At 45.4% G+C, this 20,447-nt stretch overlaps 1 protein-coding gene across 3 annotated transcripts in view; it reads right to left on the bottom strand.

Annotated features, from left to right (window-relative positions):
• Positions 1-2,368: 2,368 nt before the first annotated feature.
• The window catches only part of Znf512 (zinc finger protein 512), a 41,282-nt gene continuing 23,203 nt past the window's right edge, over positions 2,369-20,447 (bottom strand). For all 3 annotated transcript variants that reach the window (XM_057785649.1, XM_057785648.1, XM_057785655.1), the window contains 8 exons: positions 19,740-19,826; positions 17,178-17,276; positions 16,166-16,333; positions 14,208-14,399; positions 8,583-8,684; positions 7,125-7,187; positions 5,932-6,030; positions 2,369-4,223 (listed from right to left, as the gene is read on the bottom strand). In XM_057785649.1, coding sequence (XP_057641632.1) covers positions 3,918-4,223; positions 5,932-6,030; positions 7,125-7,187; positions 8,583-8,684; positions 14,208-14,399; positions 16,166-16,333; positions 17,178-17,276; positions 19,740-19,826 — 1,116 coding nt within the window. In that variant the 3' untranslated portion in view covers positions 2,369-3,917. The remainder of the gene's footprint in view (positions 4,224-5,931; positions 6,031-7,124; positions 7,188-8,582; positions 8,685-14,207; positions 14,400-16,165; positions 16,334-17,177; positions 17,277-19,739; positions 19,827-20,447) is intronic.

A 20,447-nucleotide genomic window follows, 5' to 3' on the forward strand; every position in this document is an offset into this window, starting at 1 on the left:
AATAGAACTAGAAATGTCACTTGCTGTTAATAGAAAAAATCCTGACTTGTATAGAAATCTTTTTTTTTTTTTTTTTGGTAATGATTTATTTTTATTTTCTGTGTTCTGCAAGTATGTCTGATGGAGACAGTAATATATATATATATATATATATATATATATATATATATATATATATATATATATATAAATGAATGATGTCCTTTGGTATATGTGTTGCTTTTGTTGGTTAATGAATAAAGCTGTTTCACTAATGGCTTAGCAGAGTAAAGCCAGGCGGGAAATCAGAATGGCGAGAGAAAGTAGGCAGTCAAGAAGACACCAGGTAGCTGCCAAAGGAGAAGGACCGGAACCTTTCTGGTAAGTCAAGAGGTCCAGGCCGGGCGTTGGTGGCGCACGCCTTTAATCCCAGCACTAGGGAGGCAGAGACAGGCGGATCTCTGTGAGTTCGAGACCAGCCTGGTCTACAGAGCTAGTTCTGGGACAGGCTCCAAAGCCACAGAGAAACCCTGTCTCGAAAAACCAAAAAAAAAAAAAAGGTCCATGCACACTTTTCATCTGCACTTACAGTACATGAGGCCATGCCCAAGTGGACTGACATCTCGAAGGCTATTGGCTGAAGGAGTTCCCGCAGCATATACCATTTGTGCTGGCTAGGCTTTTGTCAACTGGACACATGCTTGGGTCATCTTGGGTCATCTGGGAAGAAGAAACCTCAACTGAGAAAGTGTCTCCATCAGACTGGCCTATAGGCAGGTCTTTGGTTTTTTTTTTTCCTTTTTCTTTTTCTTTCTTCCTTTCTGTTTTTTGCTTGTTTGTTTTGTTTTGTTTTTCGAGACAGGGTTTCTCTGCAGCTTTGGAGCCTGTCCTGGAACTAGCTCTTGTAGACCAGGCTGGCCTCAAATTTAGAGATCCGCCTGCCTCTGCCTCCTGAGTGCTGGGATTAAAGGCGTGCGCCACCACCGCCCGGCTGGGTTTTTTCCTTAACTGATGACTGATGTGGGAGCGTACAACCCACTGTGGATGGTGCCTGGATTACATCAAAAATCAAACTGAGCAAACCATGATGAACAAACTAAATGTAGCTCTCCTCTTGCTTCAGTTCCTGCCTCCAGGCTCCTGCCTTGAGCTGTCCTGACTTCCCTTCATGAAGGGTTGTCAGCTGTAGAACAAAATAAACCCTTCCTCCCCAAGCTGCTTTTGCTTATGGTGCTAATCACTGAAACACAAGCCAAACTAGGACTGTACCCCACCGTGTGACTGTCACACTGTCCCTTGTGGATGGGAAAGATAATGTATCGGAGTAGGTTTTTAAAAAAGAAGAAATAAAAGCACCTAACTTCTCAGATGTTCTTCCTTGGTAAACGGCCCTCCTTCAATGGCTGACTCAAGAGTTTTATCCTGTGGGGCATCATCTCAATTGTATCTAACTGGCACACTAGCTTCCTTTTCCTTTAAGAGAGGAATTTACTTAGTCACTTTTAGAGATATTGGTCCTACCAGACATGCTGGGTGTGGCAGACCAAAAAGCTCACATCCTGGCACCAAGGAAGCAGAGAAGAGTGAATCTAGATGAGAACATTCTCCCCAGTGCTAGGGCCCAAGTACAGGCCCATGTACATGCTAGTCACCCACCAATCACAGAGCTCAAAGCACATGCATCACTGCTACAGATTTCAACGGAGAGACATTAGCTGGCAATGCATTTAGCGACATAGAGGGCAGAAAAGGCAACAGGTAAGTAGTCTAGCCATGTGTCCTGCTAGCCTGCGGTTAGAAGATGAGGAGAGATTTTGGTGGGCAAGTGGTACTCCGTGATGGGCATGCCACGCACCTCATCATTCCCATACAACTCTCCCACACAGATGGGCAAGAGGAGTCCCTCTGCACAGACCTGGGACTGGATCTCACTCTTCTGGTACATGCTCAGCTTTACTAGATATTGTCAAGTCGTTTTCAAAGTAATTGTACCAATTTTCATTACACAAATACACACACACAAACAAACAAACACACGAGTTCACATTGCTCAACATCCTGTATGTACCAAATAATGCCTCCCTTGTTTATATTATTCTGGTGAATTCTAAAATCTGAATACAGTGACTGGGCCAGGCTATAGCAGTCTTGTTGATTCCTGGCCGTGGGAAGGGAAAGGCCCGCTACAAACGGCTCTCAGGAAACCACACAGGAAACAGGCCATGTGCCCTGCACCAGCTCCCTTCTGCCGCAACCACTGTGACCAGCAGATTTCAGGAGCCAAGGACCCCCCTGGCACCCAGTTCTCAGGCATCTTCTGAGTCCCGTGTGGTGTCAGCAAGGGGTTCGGCAGCAGAGCAGCAGCAAACAGAACCACAAACTTTCTGAGTTATTTTATTTGCCATTGACAAATATTATCCAAGTCCTTGTCACTAGAACTTAACATAGCTTCTCATTTCTCCTCCTCGACAACCCTCATCTACTACAGGAGCTTTAGGGGTGTAAGCAGGAATAAAAACAGCACAAATACATGATTTCCTCGACTTGACTCAAAACGACCCCTTCTGGCAGTGCCCAGTTCAAGTTTTAATGCCCCATTATTGAAAAGTGGTCTTCACAAAGCACACAATAAAGCTATAGAGGAGCATGGGGAACAGAGACCTCAGAGTGGCAGACAGCCTTTCCGAGTTTGAAAAGGTAGTATTTGTCCAGATCAAGGTTAACTCTGTAAGTGGCAGATGCCATACAATAGGCAGGAATATAGAAGGACAATATTTACACAGGAGGAAGAGAAACCAGAAATACGACAACAAGGCTACTTCCTCTAACCCATGTCCCGAAGACATCCACCCTCATGGGGAGAGAGCCCACCGAACACCACCAGACAGGCATGAGGGACAGAGAGGGACCACTCTTTCCGGCTCCAGAGAAATATCTACATCTGGTGTCAAAAATCTCACAATATAAAGCAGATAGAACTCCATATACAAAACAGTAGGACAACAGTCTCAGAACTGTCAGGGACAGAGGCGGGCTAATGCCCTGGGTGAGGACTTAAGTAGGTGTGGCCTAACAAGTGAGGTAAGTGCAGGGAGAGGGAAAGCTCACCTTGCTTTGCAACCTCGGTGGCATTTCCAGAGGCCAGGGCACCGAGTCAGAGTCAACACAGCGGGACTAAGTCGTTTCCCAACGCAAGCTCCCAGGGCACTGACCCTGGGAACCCAGGAAAGTGGGGCAGCCGTTACGACCACTGCCCTTTCCTTCCTTCTCACCTTAGTGTTTGGGACACAGACCCCCAAGGCTGTGCTTTCATGCCTGTGGGTCCAATCAGTCCCTGCTCCAAGCATAGTGAGGATCTAGCTTTCTTGTGCTAAATCATTTTCTTCCTCTCAACAGGAAAATTATAGACAAGTATTGTCTGCCAGGTTCTGCTTCCTGGGGCTCAGGGTCATACTAAAACACACGTGGCAGTTCTTTCTAGTCCTCTTATGTCACACACACTGAAGAATAAAACCTGTCACAGTTTGTTTTAAAAAGATTAGTTTGGAACTGTTTTATACGCTAAATGATGGAGTAGACACTAGATCAACAAAGATTCCAGAACATTCATAACCCAGACAGGAAAGAAAAAGAAAGCCAGCCAAAGGTTTCTTAACTTGTGCAGGGCCCGGGGCCTGCAGATGCTTTCCCAGGGGAGCTCTTTGGACAATGGAAAAAGCAAAAGGACTCTAATGGGAATACGAACCTACTAAGGCAGGAAGGGGTGAAAGTGAACTAGTCAGGAAGACGTGAAATGTACACAGAGGAGCTGAGAGCCACAGCCCAGCGGCAGCAGCTGAAAGCATCTTCACTCAGCCCCAGGACTCAGGCCTCCCCTGCACATGTCTCCATGACAACAGCATCACAGCCACTCTCCTAGGCGCATGCTCAATGGCTGCCTACTTCCTCCCTCGTTTGTGAGTGGTCTTGGCGGGCTCTGCTTTCTGGGACTGTGCTGGCACTGGCTCCTGCTCGGTTCCCTTACATAAAGTCGACACCACCAGTTCCTCATTCCCATCCTGCCCCTTCCCTGCCCTTGGCTCCGGCTGGCTCTCTGCAGGCTCAGTACGAGGTTGCTGCTGTCTTCTCAGAGACCGCCGGCTCCCGTGCTGCTGCCGCTGCTTCTCTTCTTCCTGCTGCCGCTGCTTTATCTTCATCAACTTCTCAAAACTTTTGGTGGTTGTCGGGTTTACAACGAACCAATCCTAAAAGGGGCAGAGCAGAAATGGGGACCACTTAGAAACACCAAGAAGGATAAAATGAAGGGACAGGAAGAACAAAGAGAAGATAGTGTCAGGTATATAGCACAGGAATAAAGGGAGCACGTGGGACCTTGGGGCTCCATTTTAAACCGGAGAAATCTAATATGCACCAGTTCTCATTAGCAAGTACCATGTAATGCAGGATTCTGTGATCCAGACACAGTGTGGTGGTGCATGTCTGGACTCCTAGCCCTTAGGATCATTTCTGGACACACAGCAGGTCTGAGGGCAGCCTGGCTGCATTAAGATCTTGTCTCAAAAATCCAAAACCTGGACTGAAGAGATGGCTCAGCAGTTAAGAGCACTCTGCTCTTCCAGAGGAGCCAGGTTCTGTTCCCAGCTTAACAGCATCCCATGGCCAGCTGTAATTACGGCTCTAGGGGATCTGACATCTGCAAGCACCAGCTCAAGGTGATACACATACATACACGCAGGCACACAACTTCACACAGTAAAAGAAAAAAGGTTGTGATCATAGAATGTATTTATTTATTGGCATGATGTCACCTGTCACCTCCTTCCATGTAATACCGTGGGATGGAAGGTCTGGATCACAGGGATGCTCGCTTCATGACACTACAGTGACAGGAACATCAGATCCCAAGTACAATTCTCTTTTCCTCTGCTTTCTGTAAGTCACTTGATTTCTTTGAGTCTCATTTAGAAAATTATGAGGTAGAGGAAATTTATCATAAAATACTCTTCTGGAAATGCAAAAGCCTAAATCTAACCAAGTAAGCAAATTTAGTCTCATAGGTGGGACTATCAACTCACTGGAAATGGCTAGGGTGGAGCAGTGCTACCACAGGACAGATCAGCAAAGTCCCAAATGCCAAGTGAAGCCTCCCAACTACATGATGGAAGGCAACAGGCACTGCCACCTACGTCTAATGAGCTCTTGAATCAGGGAAGTCCAAACTGATATGCCTTCAGTGAGAAAGACACAAAGACTTGGTAGCAGATCATGTCAAATACTCACTGCTATTTATTTCTTTTTTCAGACAGGGTCTGATGGGGTCAAGATGAACGCATCTCTGATTCAGAGTTGTGTTATGCAATAATATATAAAGCATCAAAAACTAGTTGTTGGCGGGCTGGGAAGAAAGCTCGGTGGTTAGGAGCACTGGCTGCTCTTGCGGAGGACCCAGCACCCACAACAGTCACAACCCAGTAATTCTAGTTCCCGGGGAGCTGCAGCCCTCTTCTGGCCAGGCACCAGGCACCATATGGTAACATAACATAAGGCAAAACATGACGTAACATGAAGGCAAAATGACCATGTGAATAGAATTTTTTTTTTAAAAAAAAAAAAACAGATTATTGAAAAGTATTAGAACATCTGCATTTTTGTCAGAAGAAAAGGCTGTAAAACAAGATCAAACATGTAAGCCCAACCTGACTTCCAATGGTCTCATTTAATCACAGTTAATTATAGGGGCTCAAAGAGGCCCAACCATAGTGAGCTCAAATATCTTCATAGAAAAACCCATTTACACTCCTAATTTCATAGGGCATTTGAACCCTGGCAAGTTCTCAACCTTAATTTCTTTGTCAGTCCTAGTCCATGAAGCCAGGCACAAGGTCCACTTCTTACAGCTTGAAGATGGGACACACGAGGCTACAAAGACACTAGGGAAAGCAGAGCCCGCACCTCGGCATGGACAGAGTTGATGTGATACTTGACACCACTCTCTGACACAAATTCTTTCTGACACAGAAGACACCTGTATTTTCCAGCCACAAAGTTGCCCTGTTTCAAAGACAGAAAGAGAATTAGAGGTAAATTCAGGAAAACATATCTGGGCTTTGTGCAGGGACTGTGGGTAATGAATGGGGGCGTCTACTTAACCAGAAATCATGGGGAATGGTCCAACATTGTGGCAGAGTTTATGAGAAACAGCTGAGACACTCTCCCCACTACACACCTGTTCTGGGCCGCTCTGTGCCACGACACAACCTGACATTCTCCTTCCCTATGTTCCAAGACGCGGTTTCTGGTTCTACCTTCTTGGCTATTTTTTGCTTCACATTTAGCTTATCTTGATTCCCCCTACCAATAATCAAACTCCCCAAGTTCACTAGGGACACCAGGTTCCGTCCTTTGCACAGTGAACTGTGGTGGCAAACGGTGCCTTGGAAATCCCGAATGAGATGAATATCGTCCATAGTACTTAGTTTAAGGACTCAGAAACCAGCATCAAGATGATGCTCTCCTAAGCACTGCTACAAAAAACCTACTGAGATGCCTACACCTCCCTTGGTTCCTCACACTGAGACCTCTCTATCCCTCCTAAAGCTGCTCATTTCACGGTGCTCATGTTGTCTGAGCAGATACTTCTGAATGGGACTGGAAAGTGGCAGCATTTCCCATGGCTCATGGGTGGTAGGATACCTGGGTCACCATGGAAACGGTTCAGAGAGATGAGTGGTTATTAGCATGAAGCCCTGTCCTGTCTCACATCCCATGGGGCCAGTAGAGTCTGGATGGGTTTGGAGGATCTTCACCAGTCCAAAAAAAATTTTCAGGTAGATAATGGCAAACTAAGGCAAGGGAGGCCCAGCGCAAGGATCAGGGAGAAGGAAGCAGTCTCTGGTTGTGACTCTGAATTCATGGAGCTTTCTTCAAATTCTCTAAATGAGCAAGGCGTGACCTTTTCTGTATCCTGACGCAACCGCTATACCACCCAGTATGAGACCAAGAATGCCCACAACACTGAGGTCAAAGGGCAGCCTCTGAAGATGGTGACCAGCAGAATGACCAGTTGTTCACCTAAGCCGTGTTCTCATCCACGCCAGACTACTGGAGAGGGCACATTACGATAGTAAACTGAAAATGTTACAAACCAGTGTACAGGAGCCCAGGTGAGCTTTAAGGCCAGACACACTACTGTAGACAGCCTCACAACCCTGAAAAAGAGAAGCAGCAAGGTGAGTCCTGCACACAAGGAACCTTCTCTGAGCAATGTAATCATTTACCCGGGCCAATTCCACACCAGGAGCTAGAAGATCGGTCACCAGTGCCACACACGAGAGGACAGAGGCGAGGAGGAAACCCAACAGAGAAGATAATAAAGAAGGCGAACGGCAAGGCCGAGCTGTCCCTTTCCCTTTCCCGCTCTCTCATTGAGAAGCGGAGTCCATTCTCTGAGTCTGGGTTAGCCCTACAGTGATGGTCTGAATTAAGAAATATTCCCCCACAGACTTCTGTCTTAGAAGAGACACCATTGACTAAGGCGACTTATAAAAGAAAGCATTTAATTAGGGACTTGCTTACGGTTTGAGAGGGCAGGCCATAACCATCATGGTAGGAAGGACGCAATAGAGAGGCAAGCATGGTGCTGGAGCAGTAGCTGAGAGCTTACGTTACCCATAAGTTGGAAGTAGGGCCAGAGTTAGCTGGGAATGGCCTGGACTTTTGAAACCTCAAAGCCTGCCTGTCCCCAGTGATACACTCTTCCAACAAGGCCACATCTCCTAGTCCTTCCCAAACAGTTCTGCCAAGTAGGAAGTAAGCATTCACATAATGGAGCCTGTGGGGGCATTCTCATTCAAACCCCCACAGCTCCCATATGCCCCACTTGGTGGCGCTGTTTGGAAAGTTGTAGACTACACTTCCAGGAAGTGTAGTTTTACTGGAGGAAGTATATCACTGGGGGTGGGACTTAAGTACTTATAGTCCCAATCAATTTCCTGTTTGCTCTCTGCTTCAAGCTTGCTTTTGAGGGCATGAACTTTCAGCTTTCTGTTCCTGCTACCACACCTGCCCCTTGTGGCTATCCTCCCCACCACACAAATTCTATCCCTCTAGAACTGTGAGCCCGAATGACTCTTCCTTCCTCAAGCTGCTGGTCACAGTGCCACAAACAGAAAAGGCACGAATACCCCTGTGATGCGATCGACTAACAGGAGCTATGAAACGACGCTGTACAAACTGTGCAGTGGGACCTCAGAAGGGCTGCATTGTCTACTTCTGTGTCTGGAGACAGTCACTTATGTCCCCCAAGGGCAATCCTGCTCTTCTGCAGACAGAGAGGCCAGATGGAGTGCCCATGCTCAGCTGAACGCAGCTGATGGGACATTGCAGTTCACTGCCCATGAGTGACCTCAGATGACGCTGCATGTAGCAGCAGGGCTATCCTGATGATCATCAGAATTATGGAGGCACCGGTTCTGAACAAACTAAATCATGGTCGCACACCTCCACATAGTTCAAGTACTTGATCATGAAATAATCAGGAACTAAAGCAGCAGGCTCTCCAGAATTTATATTATTTACTGATGCAATGAGAGAGGCAGAGTCACCTGGTTAGGACACTGGATACGATGGTACTTCTTGATATCCGTCTTCCACTTGTGCAGTACCTCCTGGCTGAATGTAGGCAACCCAGGGCGAGTGTATTTTAACTAGAAGACAAGAAACACTGGATTGCAAGAATGCAACTCGCAACCGAGATACCCTCAAAGCTTCGCACCAATTTTAAAAATGGTGTAGCCATTTTATTTCCATCACAGATGCCTATGTATGGATATGAGAACATGAGTGAAGTACCTGCAAGGACCAGAGAACGGCTCTGGATCCCCTGGAGCTGCAATTACAGGCACTGTGAGCTGCCAAATGTGGGCGCCAGGAACAAAACCGGGATCTTCTACAAGAGCAGCAAGTGTGCAATGCCCATCAAAATCCCAACAAAATTCTTCAAAGACCGAAAGAACGGTACTCAACTTCATATGGAAAAGCAAAAAACCCAGGATAGCCAAAATCATTCTGTACAATAAAAGAACTTCTGGGGGCATCACAATCCCTGACTTCAAACTCTACTACAGAGCTACAGTACTGAAAACAGCCTTTTATTGGCATAAGAACAGACAGGAGGACTAATGGAACCAAATAGAAGACCCGGATAGCAATCCACAAATCTTCGAACACCTGATCTTTGATAAAGAAGCAAAAAAAAAAAATATCGAATAGAAAAAAGAAAGCATATTTAATAAGTGGTGCTGGCATAACTGGATATCAACATGTAGAAAAATGAAAATAGACCCATATCTATCACCATGCACAAAACTCAAGTCCAGCCGGGCAGTGGTGGCGCACGCCTTTAATCCCAGCACTTGGGAGGCAGAGGCAGGCGGATCTCTGTGAGTTCGAGACCAGCCTGGTCTACAGAGCTAGTTCCAGGACAGGCTCCACAGCCACAGAGAAACCCTGTCTCGAAAAACCAAAAAAAAAAAAAAAAAAAAAAAAAAAAAAAAAACTCAAGTCCAAATGGATCAAAGACCTCAACATAAAGCCAGCCACACTGAACCTTATAGAAGAGAAAGTGGGAAGTACACTTGAACGCATTGGCACAGGAAACCACTTCCTAAATAGGACCCCAGCAGCACAGACACTGAGAGAAACAATTAATAAATGGGACCTCCTGAAACTGAAAAGCTTCTGTAAAGCAAAGGACACGGTCAACAAGACAAAACGACAGCTTACAGAATGGGAAAAGATCTTTACTAACTCCACATCAGACAGAGGTCTGATCTCCAAAATATACAAAGAACTCAAGAAATTGGACACCAAAAGATCACATAATCCAATAAAAAAAATGGAATACAAGCCGGGCGGCGGTGGCGCATGCCTTTAATCCCAGTACTTGGGAGGCAGAGGCAGGCGGATCTCTGTGAGTTCGAGGCCAGTCTGGTATACAAGAGCTAGTTCCAGGACAGGCTCCAAAGCTACAGAGAAACCCTGCCTCGAAAAAACAAAACAAAACAACACAAAAACAAAAACAAAACAAAACAAAAAACCAAAAAATGGAGTACAGACCTAAACAGAGAACTCTCAACAGAGGAATTTAAAATGGCTGAAAAACACTTAAGGAAATGTTCAACATACTCAGTCATCAGAGAAATACAAATCAAAACAACTCTGAGATTCCATCTTACACCTGTAAGAATGGCCAAGATCAAAAACACTGATGACAACTTATGCTGGAGAGGTTGTGGGGAAAAGGGAACACTTCTGCATTGCTGGTGGGAATGCAAGCTGGTACAACCCCTTTGGATATCAGTGTGGCGATTTGTCAGAAAATTAGGAAACAACCTTTCTCAAGACCCAGTAATACCACTTTTGGGTATATATCCAAAGGATGCTCAATCGTGCCACAAGGACATGTGCTTAGCTATGTTCATAGCAGCTTTGTTTGTCATAGCCAGAACCTGGAAACAACCTAGATGCCCCTCGATCAAAGAATGGATAAGGAAAATGTGGTACATTTACGCAATGGAGTACTACACAGCAGAAAAAAATAACGACAGCTTGAATTTTGCAGGAAAATGGATGGAGCTAGAAAACATTATTTTGAGTGAGGTAACCCAGACACAGAAAGACAATTATCACATGTACTCATAGGTGGTTTTTAAACATAAAGCAAAGAAAGCCAGCCTACAAACCATAATCCCAGAGAATCTAGACAACAATGAGGACACGAAGAGAGACTTACATAGATCTAATCTACATGGGAAGTAGAAAGTAGAAAAAGACAAGATCTCATGAGTAAATTGGGAGCATAGGGACCTTGGGGGAGGATTAAAGCGGGGAGAGGAGAGGCAGGGAAGGGAGCAGAGAAAAATGTAGAGCTCAATAAATATCAATAAAAAACATATTTTAAAAAAAGAGCAGCAAGTGCTCTTAACTACAGTTAAGTTTCTCTAGCTCCTCACATCTACTTCTATAAATGAGGCATTTCAGAAGCCACACGATCATGCGCGCACACAACAAAGTGATCTGTAAAGCCTGTCTGCTGACAGCTCGTTTAGTCTTAGGTCCTCCCACACCTCTAGACAGCAAATCTTCCAGGGTGACATTTCATCTGTATTTTTAGAAGAGAAAAGTGAAGTGATGATATATACCAGAGAAATAAACAAACCCATGAGGCCCCTCAACCAGAGTACAGGGCTGGTGTCATTCAGAAGCATAACATCTTCTTAGCAACTAATTCTGTTTGCCACTGTAAGGTCCCTCTGTTAGATGGTGACCGTCAAGAAAGTACTACTTTTATAAACTAAACCATCCTATTGACTTAAGTTAGACACTGGAGTGATTTCCAGGATATACTCTTTTTCTTCTTCTTCTTTTTGAGGAAGGATTTCTTCGTGTAGTCCTGGCTGTCCTGAAATCTCCCTGTAGACCAGGCTGGCATCAAATTCAGAGATCCACGTACCTCTGCCTCCTGGGTGCTAGGATTAAAGGCATGCGCCACCACCTCCAGACACTCCAGAATATATTTTTAAGTAAACTAAACCAGGGAATAAACAAGAATCCAGAAAGATGGGAGTGTAATAAAATGTACAAGTACCTGGCCCTGCATCTGGTAAAGACGCAGAAAGGATGAACAGAAAGTAGCGAGTTGGTCATCTTTTGAAGTAGGAGCGAAAAGGACAAAATGAAAAGGAAAATGCAGGGCTAGAGGGATGGCTCATTGGTTAACAGCACTGACTGTTCTTCCAGAGGACTCAGGCAGTCCAGTTAGGACATCTCTAACTTTGGTTAGGACATCTGCCACTTGAGGGGCATGGACACACAATTCCGAAACAACCTGATGCTCATGCAGTCTGAGCAGCACTAACCAGGTTTTCACTGCTAGACGAGGAGGGATAAATAGGAAGGAAGGCTGGAACCGGTCATATTGGACTGGAATTTAAGCATCATGTCTTATAATCACACAAGCCTGTGTGTGTAGAATAGCAGTAGTAGTTTGAGATGACCTCTATAGCCATAGGCATTTGAGCGCTCAGTTTCTAGGTGATTACACCGGGTAGGTTTAGGTCTCATTGGAAGGAGTATGTCACTGGGGCTGGGCTTTAAGGTTTCAAAAGTCATGTGTCATTTCCAGGGCACTCTCTTTATTTGCTGCTTACGGTTGGAGATGTAAGTTCCCAGCTGATCCTGATGCCATGCCTCCCTGACCCACCATGCCATGACAGTGATGAGCTCTTACCCCTCTGGAACTGTAAGTCCAAAAGAAACTCCTTCTTCTCTAAATTACCTTAATCATGGTGTTATATCAAGCAATAGAAAAGTAACTAATAGTGTGTGTGTGTGTGTGTGTGTGCTTGCATGATTAAATATGGGCTTTATGTGGGACATGAATACCCGCAATGAAAGCCAAGTAGGTATGAACACACTTAGTACTCAGATCTTCCACTACATATTCTAAATATATTCTCTTAATAGGAACCAGCATATCTTATAAAAATGGCTAATTTTGGGAGTGGAGCAGGGAAAATACAAGCTAATTTTTCTGTATCTTATGGTTTTTTTTTTTTTTTTTTTAAAGTATGGGTTGGAGAGCTGGCTCAGAAGTTAAGAGCACTGGCTGCTCTTCTAGAAGAATGGGGTTCAGTTCCCAGCACACATATAATGATTTAATGATTAACAACCATCTGTAACTCAAATCCTAGGGGATCTCATGTCTGCTGGCCTCTGCAGGCACAGGCATGCATACGACAAACAGTTATACATGTAAAATAAGTAAGTTTGTTGTTTTTTTGTTTTTCTGTGTTTCTCTGTGTAGCCCTGGCTGTCCTGGAACTCACTGTGTAGACCAGGCTGGTCTAGAACTCAGAGATCTACCTGCCTTTGCCTCCAGAACACTGGGATTAAAGGTGTGCACCATCACATCCGGCAATAAATATGTTTTTTTGTTTGTTTGTTTGTTTTTTTAAAGCAAAGACATGTTTAGGTACATAGACTCAGGAGTCTATTTGACATACCATTAACACTCTAAATTGGGTCAATTGGAGCAGAAAGCTAAATACTATTAATAGTGTATAACCTATAGAATAAAATAAGTATCTAAAAGAGTCTCTATACAGAGCTAAAGAATCTCCATTGGCCAATTCAAGCAACTGCAACTCATAAAGATTGAGTATGGGCCGGCGGGAAGGCAAGGTACTTGCCACCAAGCCTGAGGACCTGATTTTAATCCACGAGATTCACGTGATGGGAGGAAAGAACAGACTCCTCCTTCAAGTTGTCCTCTGACACCCATATGCATCCCTCCCCATAAATAAAATACATTTTAAAATACATATAAAGACCGTGTATGTAATGTAATTTTCAGTTACTATTCTTGTCACTATTCCTTAAATAATTCAGTAACACAGCTATTTTTTTTTTTTTTCTGGAACAGGGTCTCACTATGTAGTCAAGGCTGTTCTTTTACATGCATTCTGTTCTCCTTAATCTCCCTAGTGCTCATGTACCACCACACATGGTTTAATAACTACTTGTAAGGCATTTCCTTTGTATCACACAGTTAAACAACCTAGAAATGACTTAAAGTACACAGGAGGTGCACACAGATGCTAGGCAAAGTCCATACCAGTTAGTGTAAGGTCCTTGAGCACCCATAAGATGTTTGAGTGTCCATAGAATATCATCATTTGTGAGATTTTCTACAACTAATTCCTCATGACTTATGAGGGAAGGCTTCGTTGCTAGTAATAAATTTTTCTCACAGTACACTTTCAATGAACAACTACAAAAGGTATGAAATAAATGAGTTTATGGAACCCCATAGTAACACTTGCTGCAGGAAAGGTTCATCAGTGAATGCTGACCGAGTATGAGACAGAATATTTGCACAGGCTTGGTCTCTATTCCAACGATGCTCTAATTAAGGGACCAGTGTAATTTTATCACTGAGTTAGCTGGAAGACACTCCCTTGCCAACTGATCAGTTAGCACCACAGAAACTTCCTGCTGATCACATCAGTACCATATACCTTCTGACTCGATGCATCAAGAACGTTCAACATTGCCTGGGTAGCATTCCTATAAAAACCATATAGCCTTCAAGCTAGGCTTGAGAGAACACCACACAAATCCATACTTGGAAACATCGATACAATAGTGTCAATGACACGTGATCTTACCTTCCGATCGTCGGGTACAAGGTCCTGAAGCACCTTCCTCTTTGGCCATTCCTTGGTCAGTTCAGCAGAAGCCAGCTCCTGCAGATGGTACACAGCTATCTTGGCAGAACGCCGCTGAACTCGACCTCCACCCTTTGCCTCCAGACTCATCTCCTTCAAACACTCCGGCTGTGCTGACTCCGGGAAGAAGACCTGCAAGAGTGAGCCGTGAAGACATACATGAAACAAAGTGTCCGTCACAGCCAGGGATTAAACACGACGCACTTCTTAGCAGGACAAAAGCCGTGACACTAGCACAGGGGCAAAGACAAGCAGATCCTCGGAGTCCCCTGGCCAGCCAGTCTAGCTGACAAAGAGAAGCACCAGAGTCATCGAGAGACTCCATCTTTAAAAATAAGGTAGAGTGAAACTGAGGAAGACACTCAATGCAGACATCTGACTTCAACACGCATGTTCACACATGTGCACGCACACCTACACATGCATGTGTACATACACACAAACACATCCATGCTCATATTTCCCCACCTCACACAAAGGGGAAGGCAGCAGGAGGAGATAGCTCAGTCTGTTAAGGTTGCTCCCCCAAACCCACATTAAAAAGATACGTGCGGTGGCACATTCGTAACCACGCCACTCAAGTAGCGAGACAGGGGGAACTCTGCGGCTTGAGCTGGCTATCCAGCCTAGCAGAATGCCAAACCCCGTCTCAATAAAAAAAGGTGGACAGCTACCGAGGAATGACACCTGAATTGTCCTCTGGCCTTCACATCCATGCACACCCACATGTACCTGTACCTATACAAATGTGTGTACGCATGCACGGGCACACAGACAAGAGTGGAAATGGAATAAAGAAACAGAGTCAAGACAGAAAGAAATGAAGAACAAAGACAAAGCCCCACAAAAAAAATCTAAATAAGAGGGAATGTTTTAGTTTTAAAAATACAGTAATGGGGATTAGAGAGATGGCCCAGCAGTTAAAAGCATTTGCTGCTCTTGCAGAGGACTTGACTTTGATTCCCAGCACCCACACCATAGCTCATAACCATCCGTAACTCCAGTTTCAGGGGCACCAGGTACTCACACGGTGCACATATGCACACTCAGGGAAAATATTTATGCATATAAAATAGATCTATAAAAAATTAATATATTAAGGTTTGGAGAGATGGTCAAAGGAAAAAGTACTTGTCATGCAAGCATGGGGATTGGAGTTTGTACCCCTGACACCCACAGAAAAGCTGGGTAGGCACAGCAGCTCACTAATAACCCCAGCATTTAGGAGGTAGAGACAAGCTCACGCTGGCTAGTTAAACTGTCCAGAACTACTGAGTTCCAGGTTCATTCAGCAAGAGAACCTATCTCAAGAAATAAGTAAGTGATCAAGGAAGATAAGGTCAACTTCAGACCTTCATACAAGTGAATATACATGCATGTGTACCTGCAAATACATGTGTGCCTAGATACATGCACACACAAACATATGTTGTGGTGGTGATTGAGAATGGCTCCCATGAGCGCCGATGTTTGAAGACTTGGTCCCCAGTAGATGGAACTGTTTGGGAAGGATTAGGAAGTATGGCCTTGTTAGAGGAGGTGTGTCACTGGGGGCGGGCTTTGAAATTTCAAGGGATCTTGCCAATCCCAATTAGTTTGCTCTCTCTCTGCCTTCTATTTGTAGATTAAGATGTGAGCTCTCAGCTGTCCTGCCACAATGAATTCTTAACCCTCTGAAACCATGAGCCTGATTAAACACTTTCTTGTAAGTTGCCTTGGTAACTAAGACATATGTACATCATACCCCTCCATCCCCCATTCTCTCCATAGAAGAGACAACAAAAGCCTTCAAAGAGTAAATAGGACACAAATGAGGAAGCAAGGATTCACAGAAGATACAAGAGGGAGTGCCAGGCACAGCATACATCCTCAGTGTCTAGAGAAGAATCAATACTTACAGGCCCGTGCTCTGACCTCATGTGATATGCAAGCCCAGCCTTTGACCTGTATGGTTTTCCACAGTGCTGACATTTCAGGGTCAACTTCTCCAGCTCTGCTGCCTCTTTGCCACATTTTCTAACATGGTACAGATATCCCATAATGCTGGTGAAGGTACTGGAGCAACTCTGAGCATAGGAAAAAAGCCTATGTCAGAATCATACACGTTTCATATAATCCCTAAATTTCTCAGGCACTGCCACACACCACAAACCACAGTGAGATTGCAAGATGCTCACCTACATTTCCCATCGGCACCACCCTCCTTCTAGGCAGTCCTGTCTATGGCCATATGGTCAATCAGTTGAGTGATCATTGAGAAAGTAGAAGCACATACCTACTCTGCATCAGAACTTCTTCTTTGGACTGTGACCCAAACCCACCCTGGTATCAACTAGCCAGCAACATCCAGTTCATTACAGTATGAGCTCATGAGATGAATCATCTTCATCATGCTAAAGGAAGATTAGTAAAGAAGCCCCTTTGTGGGCTGGAGAGATGGCTAAGTGGTTAAGGCCACTGACTGCTCTTCCAGAGGTTCCAGGTTCAATTCCCAGAACCCATATGCAGCTTACAACTATATGTAACTCCAAGATCCAATAGATACCCTCATATGGACATACATGCAGGTAAAACACTTATGCATATAAAATAAAATAAAAATAAAAGAAGAAGAGGAGGAGAAGGAAGAAGAAGAAGAATGAAGAGGAGGAGGAAGATGAAGGAGGAGCAGGAGGAGGAAGAAGAAGAAGCAGCAGCAGCAGCAGTGGTCCCTTCAAGCAAGGATGAGAGGGAATATATTTGTGGAGAGAAGAAAAACTAAAGAACTAACAATGATTGCAAGAGACCTGGAAAAGTAGGTACCACCCGATGCATCAGATGGCAAGGGAAGAGGGGAACAAATGGGAAAGAACAACAGAAAGACACAGACCCAAGACTCCAGGAGAAGGATCTGCTGCGCCGGGCTCTTACCTCCCGCATGCACCTGAGCTTCCCCATTCTCTTGAGAACCGTTCGCAGCCGCTCCCTCTCGCTGGGCTCATCTACCTCATCTCCTGCCTTCAAAATTGGCTGGAAAAAAAAAGAGTAATAAACATGATTTATGGAAAAGAAAACAAAACAGCACTCCCCCACCCCACCCCCCAAAAAAAGACAGAAAAATCAACAGTTGAACTATGAACAATACTGATACCACGAAGTCCCAAGTTCTGGCTCTGTCCACCTTCTGGACGGCCCGAAGTAAATACAACGAATACACAAGTTCTCATCTCTAACTCCCAGTAAAGGAGTAACCTAAACACACAAATACCTATATGGTCCAGCACAAAGATTTCATCTTATGTAATTTCAGTAATGAAGGCTCTTATTCACTGTTCTGTGAGGTATAAGAGCCAGATCCAGCTTCATTGAGCTGTCTATACTCATTAAGTAAAATATACAAGACACCAGAATAGAAGGCCAGCCAAGATGGAGGAAGCTAGTGATTTACTGGGCTCCTTGTCCCTGCATCTTCTGCAAGAGCTACAGCAAGGATCAGCAGCTTGAAATGGAGAAATACTTCGGGATGGACTGCTGCCCTGGCTACAAGGCTTGTGTCATCCTGGCTCCCAAACAGCCTGAGGGAGCCCCATATGTGGACACACTTCTTTATGCCAGTGCTCTGAATGCAGCGCCAGTAACTGTTGGAGGTCATCAAACCGCCGTGCCGTCCCTCTGAGAACCTACAGGTCACTGCTCTATGGCAGAAAAGACTCGGGCAGGGGTGTGCTCCTCTACCCACCCTTGAGAACTCCTACCACGGGAGAGGCCAGCTTCTCTTGCTGTGTCTTGGGCTGCTGCACCCAGGAGGACTTCCCAGCTGCCACAGCTGCAGCCTGGCCTTAGGTCTCCCATCTCCCCAACCTTCCCCAGACACTGCATCTTCCCCAGGTTCCACAGAGCCTCTGTCAGTCTCCCGAGGAGAGTCCTGGTCTCTCACTTGACATCACAGACATGGACAAACCAGGTTCAGGATAATTCTTTTCCTTTCTCTTTTAAAGATTTATTTTACTTATTTGTTCACTTTTTTGTTTATTTATTTATGTGTTTTCGAGACAGGGTTTCTCTGTATAACAGCCCTGGCTGTCTTGGAACTTGCTTTGTAGACCAGGCTGGCCTCCAACTCACACAGATCTGCCTGCCTCTGACTTCTGAGTGCGGGATTAAAAGTGCACGCCACCACACCCAGTGATTTATTTTATTTTTCATCATGCATACGTATCTGTGTGGGGGTCTGTGAATGTGAGTGCCAGTACCTGGGGATGTCAGAGGTGTCAGACCCCCAAGAAACGGAGTATAGGCAGTTGTGCGCTGCCCGATGTGGGTGCTGGTAGCAGAACTCAGGTCCTCTCAAGAACACTATGTGCTCTTAACTAATGAGCCATCTCTCCAGCCTCCTCAGCATAGGATGTTTCTAAATCTTTAGGGCATCTTGGAGACCCCCTGGAGGTCTTCCTGTTGAGTAGTTTCTGTCTCTTATATGCGCTAGCCCTCTTACTTGCTAGAGATGAGCCTTTGCCACTTTCACCGAGCTGACACAACACTGCTGCTAATGTCCCCACATCCTCCTCATGTTGTCTGTGAATCTCCAGTCTAGAAGTGGAGCTGCTGCTTGTGGGTGCATTTCCTTCAATGGATAACTGCCCACAAGCCCTTTAGGTGTCCCAGCTTGTTGTCCCCCATTCCTAACATTTTGAGCAAAAAATTTTGCCTTGGTTGAGACAAGGTTTCACTGTGCGGCCTAGCCAGATGCCTGTACTAGCAATCCTCCCACCTCAGCTTCCTAAGAGCTGCAACTGCACAGGCCTGTGACTGGGAAACCTTTGAAATTTGCTTTGCTTCTCGCCACAGTTTTAATGTTCATTTCCCTGATGGTCGATGGAATGGACATTCTCACATGCTAACTGAACACCTGAAACCCCCACACACAGCGAGGTGGAATACCAGCGCTGGAGAGGTAGAGACAGTAGGATTAGGAGTTCAAGGTCAGCCTCAGCTACGCAAGGAATTTGAGGCCAGTCAGGTATACATTAAGTCTGTCTCAAAACAAAATAAACACCAACCAAACCAGCCCTGTGTCTACAAGGAAACTGAGGCAGAAGGACTGCTACAAATCGGCGGCCAGCCTGGTTTGTGAGGGCCAAGCAAGACTGGACTAGAGGGTGGTGCTCCCTGAGGAAGGAAGCGGAGAGGAAGGGAGGCAGAGCTTTCACATCGATTTCTGGTGTTGGCGAACTATACGCAGTAGACATGGGTGTGCAAGTATCTGTGGTATTGTATCTTACAGTCTTTTAGGTACATGCACAGAAATGCAATCACATGTATGTACATATGTATATACGTACCTGTGTATGTGTGCACGCATGCAATCACATGCATGTATGTACACGTGTATATATGTACCTGTGTACATGTGTACATATATGTATGCATGCATGCATGTCTGTGTGTGTATGACCACCACAAAGGCTCACAAGGAACACAGGAAACTCTTACCAAGCTATTGTGATTGGCCATGACGTGATACTTCATCCCTGCCAGAGAATGGAGTTGTTTCCCACAGTGATGGCAGGTGAACATTTCCTGAAAGGACAAAAGTCTGCTCAGTGCCGGAAGCTCAGGGGAGAAACAGAAGGTCACTAAATGCCATCAGCTGGGCCAGGCCAGCCCGTGTCACTTCTTTCTCATCACGTGTTATGGCTCGAATCTGATGTCGTCCACAGGCTCGTGTGTGGAGCACCTGGTTCCCAGTTGGTGCCACTGTTTTGGGAGGTCGTGGGGTCTGGCTGGAGGAGGGTGGCTAGGAGTGGGCCTGCTTACTCCTGCTTTGTGTCCTGATTCAACAGCCATGTGAAGAGCTCTGACACAAGCTCCTGGCACCCCAGGTGAGTCACTCCAGCCGCCACACCTTCCTGGCCACCAGTGGGTTTACACCCTCTCCCACCCCGAGTCAAGTAAATCCGCCCTTTAACTACTCGGGTCAGGAATCTGGTCACGGCGGCGTAAAAACAACAAACACCTCGAACAGTTGCCATTCCGTCTCCATTCATGAGAAGAAACCAAGGTCCGTACTTTAAAAGAGCAACAAGTAGTGCAGTTACATAAACATGCAAACCAGGCCTGCACATGCAAAGTCTGATTTCTCTACTGCACAATGCTACCCCTAGCTAGCTGTAAAAGATTGCACACAGTACCAGAAGTCTA

Source organism: Chionomys nivalis, chromosome 1, assembly GCF_950005125.1.
Source record: "Chionomys nivalis chromosome 1, mChiNiv1.1, whole genome shotgun sequence".
Lineage (NCBI taxonomy): Eukaryota > Metazoa > Chordata > Mammalia > Rodentia > Cricetidae > Chionomys > Chionomys nivalis.